The 14099-nt window shown below is 43.4% G+C and overlaps 1 protein-coding gene across 5 annotated transcripts in view; it reads left to right on the top strand.

Annotated features, from left to right (window-relative positions):
* The window catches only part of LOC100974858 (core histone macro-H2A.1), a 67596-nt gene that overhangs the window by 35811 nt on the left and 17686 nt on the right, over positions 1–14099 (top strand). For 2 of the 5 annotated variants that reach the window (XM_034960531.3, XM_034960535.3), the window contains exons 5-6: positions 5526–5636; positions 13089–13188. In XM_034960531.3, coding sequence (XP_034816422.1) covers positions 5526–5636; positions 13089–13188 — 211 coding nt within the window. The remainder of the gene's footprint in view (positions 1–5525; positions 5637–13088; positions 13189–14099) is intronic. The other 3 variants (XM_034960532.3, XM_034960534.3, XM_034960533.3) reach the window with 3 other exon arrangements.

Genomic DNA, 14099 nt, shown 5'->3' with positions numbered 1-14099 from the left:
GTTCCACATGGCTGGGAAAGCCTCAGGAAACTTAGAATCATGGCAAAAGGCACCTCTTCACAGGACAGCAGGAGAGACAGGAGCAAGCAGTGGAAATGCCAGACACTTATAAAACCATCAAATTTCATGAGAACTCATTCACTGTCATGGGAACAGCACGGGGGAAACCATCCACCATGATCCAGTTACCTCCACCTGGTCTCACCCTTGACACATGGGGATTATGGGGATTACAATTTGAGGTGAGATTTGGGTGGGGGGCACAGAGCCAAACCATATCATCACCCTTCTACAAGTGGACTTTTAGATTGTTCTAGCGTTCATTCTGACAAACAGTAACTGTCATTGTTTGTGGATCTCTGTCCTCACATGCAAGTAAATGTATAGGATAAAGTCCTCAAAGTGAACTTACTGAGGCAAAGAGTGAGTATATTTTTAGCTTTGGCTATTACTCACTTTTAGGGCATTTTAACTACATTAATCTCAAAAACCGCCTCATCTTTTTAACATTTAATACTGAGTTTTTAAAAAATGAATATTCATTAGACCAATTTGTATCTAGTCTGTATGCACTAGTTACTATTCTCAGTAGTGGAGATGTGGCAGAGAACAAAGTCCCTGCTTTCCCTCAGTGTTCAGGGAGGAGGTGCAGATTCATTACAGAAGGCAGGAGGGAGTAGCTGCTATGACAAAAATAAAATGGCGTGATGGCAGAGCCAGTATTATTTTACATAGGCAGTGAGGTGAGGTTACTCTCATGATACTGGAGCAGAGCCCCAGCAGAGTAAGGTATTTGGCCATTCAAGTGACTGGGGGCAGAGAGCTCCTGGCAGAGGAATGGCAAGTAGGCCTGAGGTGGGAGCATGCCTGGCCCCTCTTAAGAGAACGTGATAGGACTTGCCTGTGGAATCCCTAACGTTTTTGTAACATGGATACTTTTGGCAGTGAGGGAAGCCTGGGGACCCTTACTCGAGATAAAGATTCCAAATGCATAAAATAGAATACCTAAAATTCAAAGGAAACTATGCCTAATTTCGTCCCTCAGGTTAAGATCCATCAGATGTACGCTAAGAATCATAGGATAACTTTCAGGGGATCTCTAAGAAGCCAGTTTTTGCCAAACTTTTGGATAAATAATGATCTCACCAGGGATTTTTTCAAACACAAACCATCAACAAACCTCACCCTATCCCCATGTGAAAACTACCCTCCTAGATCATAAATATAGGCTTGCTCCTTACCACCCGGCAAAAGCCCAAGGTGATTTTAGTAGAGTGCCTCTTTCTCTTGTTGAGGAATAAATATTTAAACTGCAAATTGAGTGATTAACGTTCTGGTAAGGGAAGCCAGAGAAAGGAATTGGTTCGTTCGAGAAGCTACTATTAGAAAAATTTGCTGGCTTTCTATTGAAATTTTAGGTTGTTCAAACATTAGAATAAGAGACTAAACATAGGTAAACGTGGGGTGATGATTTTACATAAGTCTTTCTGGATGCTCAGTTCTACAGGTTCTTAAATGTCTCCCAGCTGACTCTGACCTAACAGGTTTTCTGCTGCTCCGAACAAAGCTGGGCGAGTGTCCAATACATGGAAATTTATGGGTTTGTAGGACAATATAAAATTATAACAGTCTTTTTGGAGCTGACAGAATTGCTTGCTAACTTTTATTTCCCCCAAACTGAGATATGAAAATAATCTACCACTTAGTAGATTCCATTTCATAGAAGAAAGGGCATTTTTTTTTATTATACTTTAAGTTCTAGGGTACATGTGCACAATGTGCAGGTGTGTTACGTATGTATACATGTGCCATGTTGGTTTGCTGCACCCATTAACTCGTCATTTACATTAGGTATTTCTCCTAATGCTATCCTTCCCCCAGCCCCACACCCTCCCACAGGACCTGGTGTGTGATGTTCCCCGCCCTGTGTCCAAGTGTTCTCATTATTCAATTCCCACCTATGAGTGAGAACATGCGGTGTTTGGTTTTCTGTCCTTGTGATAGTTTGCTGAGAATGATGGTTTCCAGCTTCATCCATGTCCCTACAAAGGCCATCTGGCAAAGGGCTAATATCCAGAATCTACAAAGAACTTAAATTTACAAGAAAAAATCAACCCCATCAAAAAGTGGGCAAAGGATACGAACAGACACTTCTCAAATGAAGACATGTATGCAGCCAACAGACACATGAAAAAATGCTCATCATCACTGGTCATCAGAGAAATGCAAATCAAAACCACAATGAGATACCATCTCACACCAGTTAGAATGGTGATCATTAAAAAGTCAGGAAACAACAGGTGCTGAAGAGGATGTGGAGAAATAATGCTTTTACACTGTTGGTGAGAGTGTAAACTAGTTCAACCATTGTGGAAGACAGTGTGGCGATTCCTCAAGGATCTAGAACTAGAAATACCATTTGACCCAGCCATCCCATTACTGGGTATATACCCAAAGGATTATAAATCATGCTACTATAAAGACACATGCACACATATGTTTATTGCAGCACTACTCACAATAGCAGACTCGGAACCAACCCAAATTTCCATCAATGATAGACTGGATTAAGAAAATATGGCACATATACACCATGGAATACTATGCAGCCATAAGAAAGGGCATTTTAATACCAAAACATTAGGAAGAGACATGATTTCAGACAATAGGCTTTATGAAAAACTTGGGCATAGTTGCTATGATTTGAATGCGTTAACACCTCACAAGCAACTGTGCCGACCTTAAGCACCTGCCCTGTTGTCCCGTTGGGTGGGTACCTTGAAGGGAAAAGGCAGAAGTTTTTTGCCAAGTGGGCAGGCTATATAGGACCAGGCAGTGATGGCTTGTCTCTGGAGTGCTTTACTACTTTCTAAGGCCAGTCATTTAATCAGGAACTCTCCAGTCTTAGTCTCATTTTCTTTCTTTCTTTCTTTTTTTTTGTATTTTTGGTAGCAGTGGGGTTTTGCTGTGTTGCCCAGGCTGGCATCCTCCTGCCTTGGCCCCCCACAAAGTGTTGGGATTACAGGCATGAGCCACCACTCCCAGACCCAGTCTTATTTTCCAAATAAGGAATCTAAGGCTTAGGGAAAGGGAGCAGTTTTCGGGTCATGCTGTTGGGGGAGCCAGGACCCAAATACAGAACTTCAGAGTTCAAACTTCAGAGTACCATCACTTTTATGTCCTGTGACCATTTTTAACAGTTGGAAAATTTACATTATTTTCTCCTTATTTCTCTTTTGCTTGCCCCACAAACTTTCATCTTAATGTAACACATTTCTATTCTATTTTTTAGTTCTGCAACAAAAATAATGTATATAAATTTCAATTTTGAAAAAGTGTTTTTTGACTTTTATAAAAGCATTAAGTAGTAGATTCTACAAGATTGGATAGTTAGCACATTTATTAATAATATACAATTGATCAAACTGACAAATGCATTACAAATTCTAATAACTGTTAAGGAAAAGGTAAAATTTTATTGGAAAAGCATCTTGTAATGGGCTGGGTGGATTTTTTTTCCCCCTAACTAGTTCAGGTATCCTCAGATGAATATTACTTATTGTTGAAATGAAACAGGGCTTAGCATCCTATTTTTATATATTTCTAGGTATGAATGTCTGGAAAATCTTGTTCACTAAAAAAAATTGAAATGGAAAGGATTTTGTTATAGCAACATCATTCAGTCCTCTGAACTCTTTGATATATGCCAACAATACATAGTGTAATCTCATCAATTTGTTTTAATAAACATTTTAGAATAGTGTTAGATTTACATAGCGTTACAAAGATAGTACAGAGAGTTCTTGAATATCCCTCACCCAGTTTCCCCATTGTTAACATCTCACATAACCGTGGTACACATGGTCACAACAAGGAAATCAACACTGGTCCATTACTGTTAACTTCACCAGTCTATTTTCTGAAGATCTATCAGCTATTAACTCAATTAGGTATTGCTTCAGTTTTGTTGAAAGCACAGGATTAAAAACACCTGACTTGTGAAAGTCTGTTATGCAGCCTTTCCTATTCTTGGCTCCTGAAAAGTATATCAAAAAGGGCTTCACTAAGATTTACCATATAATTGTTGATTATACCTGTTTCTCTTTCACTCATCAAATGTTAAACACTCAGTAGGAAAATCAAAATAGTGATAATTTGTAATGTATATTTGCCAATACTATATTTCTTGATAAAGTGCTTTTTCTCTTACTTATAGCATAACCTTGGAACTTGAGATTTAGCTCACTAAATTTAGGAAAAATGTTTGCCATATAACCTAATTGCTAAAGCAGCCCTTATTAAGAGCCATTAGCAAAATTAGACCTTACTTTTCATTGTAAGTAAAAAATGTTAATATGCTCATGTTAATGAATTTGAATCCTAAATAGGCAAATGGATAGGACACAGGCCTTGCCCAGAGTTTATTCAGATTTATCCTTCAGGAAGGCATGGCCATCTGTAATATTTCTCACCCCTTCTTTCTGGATTTTCTCCCACTAGACCCTCCCTCAGGAGTGAAGTACTTTTTATTAATAATTTGGGGAAGGGAAAGGTGAAGTGTCTAAATGAAAACCAATGTTGTTCTCACTATCCTTACTCTACAATTTATTTGAATGCAGAAAATCTCCAGATTAGCCAAAGTATCCATTTCTAATACAGGCTTTGTCCTTAATAGAAATATGCCAAAAACACGCATCCCTACTCCCACAGTGGTGTGCCATATTAGTATGTACTCTGGGAAGTGGGAGGAGGGTAGTTATGAAAGGAGCTCTGGCGTGGCACCTTGACCACAGGTGTACTTCTTACGGCAGATCAGTTGTAGGAAAATGTTAGGAAGTAGAGGATCGGAAAGTTGTTTTCTTAAACTCTCCATGTCATGTACCTCTCTCAGAAGATCCTTGGGAACTCCAGGGCATACATATTTCAGTCTTAATAATGCTGAGGAAGAAGCTGAAGACCAAGCCAAGAACCATGGGTCAAGGGGTCTGCAGGGAGACAGATGGTTCATCACAGCCACCACATGCGTCCTTCTCTAACACTGGCTTTAAGGAAGGAAGGGTGGGAGCGAGTCTGACCTTCTGGAGTCAGGAAGGTTAGAGGGTTATAGTCCTTAGTCGGCTTTTTGAGAATTAGTGACCTAGAACAGTTTTTCTTCTTAAGCTTGAATAGTATTACAGACATCTAGAAAGGAAAGACACTTAAAGATCCTTAATTAAGAGACATTTACTTGGTCTGAATTTATGAAAATGGTTCTATTCTAAATGATCACTGTAAAGTGAAGTTTTACCTTTAAGTGGCTGGTTTTTTTTACAATCATAAAGTGATTAACATATAACTTAACACACTCCACAGAACTCTTGTACCTCAAAATGAGTCTGAGCTCCCCCTTGGAGAAACGCTGAGAACTGGTTGTGGTTTAGTTTCCTGTTTCCCCTTGGGTGTTATGGGTGAGGCTTGGGAGCTGCCTCTCTATTAGGATGCCTGTGTCTGTGTGGCCCACATTCTGACCCTTCCGTCTGTGCAAGAAGAAGCAGGGTGAAGTCAGTAAGGCAGCCAGCGCCGACAGCACAACCGAGGGCACACCTGCCGACGGCTTCACAGTCCTCTCCACCAAGAGCCTCTTCCTTGGCCAGAAGGTAGGCAGATGCGCGGCCTCAGTCTACTCGAGGGCCCCAAGGGACAGATGGGCACAGGCTACCTCCACTGGAAGGCTGGGGGGATCCCGGGGGCCACTCCCAGCCTCGTGGGTAGACAGAGTGGGCTGTGAGCTTTGGGAGTGGCCTCAGGGAGGGCTAGATGCTGGGGAGGCCACAATGCTGAGGGAGGACCCTGGCAGCTGGGGAAGGGAGACAGTGGTAAAAAAGAAGAGGGCAGGCAGCTCCTGTGGGAGATGGGGACCCTTGGTTAGTCTGGAGGAGGAGCTGCTTCTGTGGGATAAACTGGTCATCAGATAGCACCAGCCAGGGAACCAGGCAGAAGTCAAGCCTTGGTGGTGGAAGGTGAACAACCTAGCCGGCAGCCTGCTTGTCCTGGGGGGCACTAACGGTAGAGCCTCAGGTCTGATTCAGGGCTCTACAGGGGATTGTTTTCAGACTGTACTGATGGGTGCACTGGGTTTCTTCACTGAACCACCAGATGACTCTTCCAGCTAATTGTTTGTTTGTTTTAACCATGGGCAATATATTTTCAGCCGCCCCAGTGATGCAACTTTGCCAGGACGCCATGGTTTTGTAAAAGACAATTCACTTTTATTGAAAATAAAAATGATGCAAAGGCTTTTAAGACCTGAGAATGAGAGTTAACTAATATTTCTTTATTGACATCAAAAAGGGGTGGGAAGAAAGAATTAAACTCTTCTTAATTTTTTAATCCTATACTTAAAAAATTAAAGGAATGAATTTGACCTTCCAAGTTAATCTGTGTTTAGTTTGAGTGTGGTAACAAACTTGGATCTGAAGCTGCATCATTTTTAAACCCTCACTGTCAATTTCTTTTGCATCACAGTGACACGGTTCCCTCGCTCACGTCATTGCAAGTTCTCCTCCTACCCCTTTCCCTCTTTCTGTCACTAATTGCACTCTCTCTCATGATGCAATTCCTGTGGTGGACTCTGTGTTCCAGAAAATAACCATTACTGTTTACATTTTTAACCATTCTTTGTATTTTGTATGCATTTTTCAAAAGAAAAAGTAGCACTAGTTGTCATCTTAAGGTCTGGGGATTTGAAAGTTTTTGTTTAAAATATTTTTTGTTCCTTTAAAAATTTCGACTCAGCAGTGAAGACAACTGCCTGGGTCTACTTTCACCCCTGTAACATATTCCTTGGGTAATGTATTGAAAGTTAACGTGACCCATCCACATTACTTCCGTTTGAAATACAGAGCAGTTCAGCCCTTGGGGTCACCTTCTCCCTCTTTTCCCCACTCTGCCCTTAGGCACTCCCACCCTGGCCTCTCCCCTGCCTATGTTCTTGTTACCTCCTGCCAGCCACTCCAAAGGCAGCCTCAGATCAGAATTCCTCATACCTCCCTTGCTGGATGAACTAAAATATTTCCAAAGTAGCAGCAAATATGGCTGTAAAAATGTCCATGCAAAATGCAGATGCCCTTCTTGTTGCTGTGATCTTCTGAAAGAAATGGGATCACGGCCTCCTCTGGGCTCTGTTTGTTAGCCCTGGAGGGGAGGGGGCAAACACCACAGACATCTTGCTAGCTTCTCCCAAGAGCCAGGAACATGTCAGCTCTCAGCAACTCAACTCTTCCTTTTCAGATACATCTGGTCTCAGGGCCAGGCGTCACACGAATAAAAATAAAGTACAGTAGAGTAAAATTTTGGCTAATAATGACTGTTCCCTACTCAGAGTTGGTAGGGTGAGGATACAAAAAGCCATAGAAAAGTATTGATACTCTATAATAAATTACAAACATATCATTTAATGTTATTTTTTAAAATGGAGAATGAAAGCAGTGAACTTAGCTTAACAGTGAAATTAATGTGCTTATCTTGACTTTTGGAAGGAAAATTTGAAAGGAATGGTTAAGCTGCCACCCAGTATAAAATGGTCAGCCATAAGAGGGGCTGAATGTAGACCCAGACAGACCACCTAGCCTTCTTTCCCATATCACCCCCTTTTTAGTGGTGAAAACAAAACACCAGGCTACCAAGAAACTGCCCTTCCTGTTTAATGTGCTTGCGACTTTATGATCCAAGATTCACATATCCAGGAAGAGGTACCCAAAAATCTAGTGCTGCAGACACTGTTTAGCAGAATAAACTCCATGTTTCCAAAATAAAGCAGCATCTTAAGTCAGCCTAAGCACCAGTGTTAGAAACTAGGGTTCCAACTACCCTTTCTGGAATCCTACACCCCTGCAGCATGAGATGGAGTGAGCATTGATACATTAGAGCATTATTTTGAAGCATTACTTTCTGGCTTTTTATTGGCTATTACTGTCAGGTGAAAATCATGGCATATAGTGTAAAAAAGGCAAAAATCATGAAACTAACACACAGTTTTTACAAAGAGCACATTTAAAATATTATAGACATTAATTTTGACTTGGATTTTAGGAAATGTTTCAAAAGGGGTACTTTAGAAAGGTGACTATATGGTACCCTGTGTCCTATGAATCTCATTTTTCTATCTGTGACACTGAAACCAGTGCTTGAAGATTGCAAGCAAGCTGGGGTGGAGAAAGGTGATATTGTGCATGCTACAGCCCTGTAAGGCATGGTTGCTAAGCTACTCAGGAAGCATGGCCCAGGCTTAGGAGCCTGACCATTGAAGTTAATGATGTATTTCACATACTGAAGTCTCAGGAGTCATCATAGCCATTACTCTCTGATTTTGCCCAATGTTCACACACATTGTTGAATTGTTTTAAAAAAGAAATCAGTGCTGTGAATCTGAGTCAACTAAATGCTTTTGCTTTGTGTTCAGCCAAGATTTGCAGCCTTTTTTCAGAGGTTTTAAAATTTTCAGAAAAAACATTTCTAATGTGTCTAATGTGTCAGTGGTAACACTGACTTAATGGTAAATGGTAAATGATTTAAGTTTCCTTGTCAGAGTCAGTATTATTTGAAGGAGTTAGGAAGGCAGTCTGAGGCTGTGATGAGTCTCCTTACCTCCCAAATGATCAAGATGGCAACCCCAGCTCGCAAGCCATTCAAGGCGGGCATAACGTACCATGGATTTTCTCCCTTTGATCCACATACCCTTCTCCCGGGAGCTGGAAGAACTGTGAGGAGAAAGGGAGCTCTTGAAGTTGAAGCATCAGTGAGGAGAAAAACCATTCACCCCTTCCCCCCACTATGGCTGAGGACTGGCTTCTGAGACAGTTTAGGAAACTGACAAAGCCATGAAGGAATGGCTCAGCTATCGACCATCTGGACATCCAGCAGTATCTATCCATGTCCTTATCTTTGTGGGGCTCTTTCTAGCTGGACACACTAGATTCTGTTGCCCGGCCCAAGGCCTCTGGAGAAATCCAGCTTGGGCATGCATGCATGCAGGGAGAGCCACGCAGCACAGCTGTGAGGGCAGGAGCCAGCCCTGGAGTGTGCCCCAGGGAAGACACAGCTCTCAGGAGGAGACTGGAAAGGGTCCTATGGAAGACATTGCCCTTCCCATTCCCCTCGTTGAAGTGAACTTTGGGGACAGGAAAATAACTGCATTTTAGGTGGTCAGCCAGGCTTCCTTCCTTATCTTTTATGAGAAAATGAGAGACACCAAAATCTGACAGTTACAGGCTAGATTTAACATACTACTCAGGCACTATCTTTAACAGCCACTTTCATTAACTAAAATTGGGTTTCTAATCATATTTTTTTAAAAGAACCAAGAAGGAATGTACTATTTCCTGTAGCCAAGTAGGTCAGGTCAGGCAGTCTGCATGTCCATCCAGACACTCCTTCCCTGTCATCATCGACAGACCGCCTCCTGCCCTGCCCTAAATGGTGGGGGCCAGCCTCCCATCCAGGCGAGGACAGCTTGGCTCTGAGCCACCTCAGATACAAGCCAGGCCCAGGGCTCAATTTCTGAGCTCTGGCATTTCCATTAACCATGCCTTAAAGGAAAGCAGGCAGGGGCAGTCATTTTATCTGAGTTATATCTAAGGATGTTTGATGTTCAGTTCTAACTCTACATGCCCAGGGGAACCCCAGCACTGGCTTAGGCACTGTGCAGCACTCAGGGTTTAGGGGGCCACACCCACTCTTGCCTTCAAAGAGATTATACTCTGATGAGCATATACCATGAGTAAAGAACAAGGGTTTCCACGGACATCCTCACCACAGGGAAGACTCGGGTACTGCTTATATCAGAAGCTGGCCCAGCACAGCCAGTGAGGTTAGGATTATCGGATCCCAGTGCTGGAAGGGATCTTGAAGGTCCCTTGGCTACGACCCTTTCTGCCAACTGTGCAGCCACATGGGGACCCGCTTCTGCTCTATAACTGGCAGTGCCCTATGATTACTTTCCTCAGTGGCTAAGTCTTCATAGCTGCTTTAAATTCCTCATGCTGTGGTTTAAAACTTAGTTTTCCATCTTTCCTGACGACGGTACAAAGAAGCAGTCACCTTATTCAAATTCTGAAACCATTAATGATCCTTATTCCTCCCAGAAAATCAGACTAATTTTGGGAATTTTTACAGTTCCCAGAAATCTGATTTCCTAACCCACAAGGACCACTTCTCTGCCATGTACTTCAGATGGACACACACCCCTCTGGCTGATAAACCCCACTGGATCTGACCCTGGCTGGTGGGAGGGGACCCTGGGGCCTCCTAGGACTGGACCTCTGTCTTGGCTCTATCTCGCTTATTCATTTGTGACTGGACAGTGGGAGCCTGTCCAGACACGTGTACCTGGTCCATTTGCACGCTATGCTCATGGGCTTTCTTCTGTATAGTGGAGCTACTGTCTTCGTTCATGATCATCTCACTGTCGGCTTCTGCCCACTGGCCCACCTGCCAAGCTGATTACCCATTTGTCCTTCCAAAGTACTTGAATTAATTTGTCTTCTCCCCTTCCCATTCTCTTCCCCTGATGCACACATCCCAAGCACACACTTTCTAGTCAAGATTGTTTAAAAATACATATTTGTAGACATTTTACAGCAACAAAACTTTTGTGGCTCAGCTGCATACCCTGAGGACTTCTGCTGAGCCCCAGTGCGTAGCAGAGCATAGTTGGAAAATCACAGCTCTAGCCTCATCCACAGATGTGAAGAGTGAAACAGCACTTGGTTGGCAGGAAATCCTCAATGCTGAGTAGTAGTGGCTCCCTGAGGTACTGTAGTCTGCACTTCCAAGAGTGGGGATGCCTCTGGTCAGAAGGGAAGGTAGTGAGTCCAAAGGAAGCTGAGAATTCTCCATGAGCTTGAGTTCTGTTCACAACTGCTCCCTTCCTTCAGCAAATCCAAGTTTCCCCCAGAGAATCCCATTCCCCTAGACAGAGCAGGTGGTTCTCCCGCGAAGAGAGTCAGATACAGGCCACTGAGGGGGTCTTCCTGGCTAGCTGAAGCAGAGCCCGCCAAAATAGCTTCTTTTCCAATGAAACATTTCTGAATATAACACCAGAAGCATCTATACAATTGGAAAAAATTGCGTGAATTTTAAGGATTGAACATGTATTGTTTTAAACATAGGAATTTATAGGTGCCTTAAAAGCATACACATCCACATTACACTGAGTAGATCGAGTCTTTTTCTCCTTTGCCTGCCTTCCTCACCAACCTCCTGCCTCTTCACACTGTGTGGGGTGTGTTTTGGTGGTGTGTGGTGGGGAGTATTGGCTTAATTTGAGTTTTTGTAAATAGCATTTGCTTGGAGCCAAATGCAGAACTAAATAATAGAGTAAAATCCTTTGCCTTGTTCTAAATCCTGAGAGTTCACTTGCCTTACCCTAAGGCCCCCCACTCTGTGCCCACCCACACCCCTACTCCCCAGTGGCAGCAGTCAGGCCCCAGCCCCCATGCTGTCTCTTTTCTGTGCCTCTGTCCTGGTGCCAGAGCTCTGAGCTGCTGAGAGCTTCGCTTTGTGAGATCACCCCCATGGCTTCCTTCAGCTTCAAGGGTGTGGGTGGCCTCTAAATCACTCTATAGTGCGAGGAGCAATAACCCAGAAAGTCCATATGAATAATACTTGGTCCTCTTCTCTGAGTCTTTAACCAAAAATGAAGTCCACTGCCCTGGCCAGAATTCTTCCTTGGCTGTTTCACAAAACTTAATTCCACAACTGTTTCCTCCCAGAGGATGACTCTTAGTGTAAGCACATCCCTCTTTGAGAATCTGACTGTTTCTGGGAATCAAAAATGTGGGTTTATATTTCCGATACTTCTGGAGTGCCAGGTTGTTTGGTTTTGTTTTCAACAAAATGTTTGGCCCTAGAAATGCAGCAACTTGCTCTGTTGCCAGGAGCTTCCCTGCCAAGTGTCTTGTGCACAGCCCTCTCCTGGGTGAGCTCCTGGACAAAGCCTCATGCCCTGGTAAACCCTGCAGACTGCAGCCACTATTCTGGCCTAGGTCATAGTCTTGAGCACCAGCTCTGCTAGGGCTACTCAGGCATTGCACTTGTCTGCAGGTGTTAGGAATTTATGTTACTGAAGAGTGAGCAATGTCATTGTGAGAGCATGTGCAAGAGCAAGCTTTCCTGCAATACCTAAAGAAAAGCAAGGGGAATAGTAGGACCTGGGACAGCAGTCCTAGGCCCATTAATTCCCCTTGCCCCTCTGACAGAATTTCGAACTCAGGATTCTTCGAATACTCAGATGCCAGGGTTGCCATTGTAACAGAATAACAGTGGCTGGGGGACACCCATTCAGTGGCTCTTCAGAAAGAACAAATTCACTGGGTGGATATAACACTTAAGGAAAATGCTCAATAAGCCACCCATTGAGTCTCAGAGCAACCTGACCAACAAGGTGAAAACCATTTAAAAGACACATTGTCTTGCTGGAGAACCTTCCTCCCCTGGGTTTCACCATGGAACTTCAGCATTACATGACTAATGGGCACGTAAATTAGATGTTACTAAGCAAGAGACTATTCTCACTTCTTGCCACCCTGAGCAGGGCAGGGAAGCCAGCCAGCAGTCACAGTGATGGGGACAGCCTTAAAGGCCCATAGTCACTTGGAAGACAATGGCAGAGCCCTTAGGGGTTTGCCCAAGCCAGGTAGGATGTTAGCACCAGCCTAGCGCTCAAGGATGAGGACAGTCACATCCACCAGCCCCCAACCCTCAGCAATGAGTACTCATTCTAGGTCCTGATAGCTGCCTTACTTTGGCCCCCAGATCACAAGTCCCTTTAAAGGAAAGCTGATCTCCTCGTCCACTGTGGCTTGTGCTTCCTTTTGTCCCAGGTGCCACCCACGGGCTCTGAACATTCATCCTAGTTTGCTTGCTCCTGCATCCCGAGCAGCATTTGAGTCTTAAGTTTGAAATGGGTTCATTTGAGCCAGCAACTCCCTGCTTCCCTTTTGTGCCTCGTGCACTTGGAGTGTCCACTGTCCTTTACCTGTATCCCAAGGCTCCTTCTCTGAGACTTCCCAGCTCTCCTGTTATTTCCCACCTCATGCTTTTCTTTGCAGCTGAACCTTATTCACAGTGAAATCAGTAATTTAGCCGGCTTTGAGGTGGAGGCCATAATCAATCCTACCAATGCTGACATTGACCTTAAAGATGACCTAGGTAATTGGGGACGGGGTTCGGCACCACCAGCTGTCAGATGAAAAGTTATGGAACCCAGAATTTAGGCATTTCATCTTCCCAGACTTTACAGTGGTCAAGCCAAATTTCCAAATCCAAGATTGATATTTGAGTGTAGACACTGAATATCAACTTACTCCAGGCCATTCCAAGTGTAAACGGTCTGTTTCATTAAGTGTGATTGGCTACTCTCTCCTCAATTGCAAATATATTGCCATCTGAATTCTCTTCCATAATGATCAAACTGACTGCTGGTTACTTGGGGAGGGATTTTTAAACGTGTTGGTTTTTGTTTGTTTTTTTGTTTTTACTTTAGAACTGAAAAATCTCAGGTAACTACAAAATGATAGTTTCTCCATTTAAACCTTAATTAGAAATGACAAAGCTTGAAAGAGAAGACAGGCCACATCAGTATGCTATTAAGCTGTCTTTAGTCCACAATTTACTACCATCACTTCAACTTTTTTTTAGAACTGAAAACAGTATATGACTGAATGCCACCTTCATGAATTATTTGGCTAGAGGATGGTATTAAACAGAAGGGCAATATCTCCAAGTGAGTTCTTATGGAGGAAAACTGCCCCAGAGCCATGGTGTCTCCCTGTTCAAGATGGCAGATGGTTCAGGGCAGACTGAGAGGTGCCCCTCAAGTGTCCTGCCTCTATGGCTTTATCTTTGCATATGTGGCACTGTCAGCTCAATGGCACGACAGGGCTGCTCTGCTGCTCTTCGATGTAGAGGCTTGCCAGGGGAAATAGGCACACAGATGCAGCCTCCTTCCTAACCCTCAACTGCAATCTATTTTGTATCCCTGAGCTCTCAGCTTCTGCTGTTTTTGTCAGATAGCAGACTTCCTTACTGGGAGATACACTCATTCCATGGGCCCAGGCCTG

The sequence above is a fragment of the Pan paniscus genome, chromosome 4 (assembly GCF_029289425.2).
Source record: "Pan paniscus chromosome 4, NHGRI_mPanPan1-v2.0_pri, whole genome shotgun sequence".
NCBI lineage: Eukaryota > Metazoa > Chordata > Mammalia > Primates > Hominidae > Pan > Pan paniscus.
The sequence above is the reverse complement of the archived record's forward strand: the minus strand, read 5'-3'. Positions and strand labels throughout refer to the sequence as shown.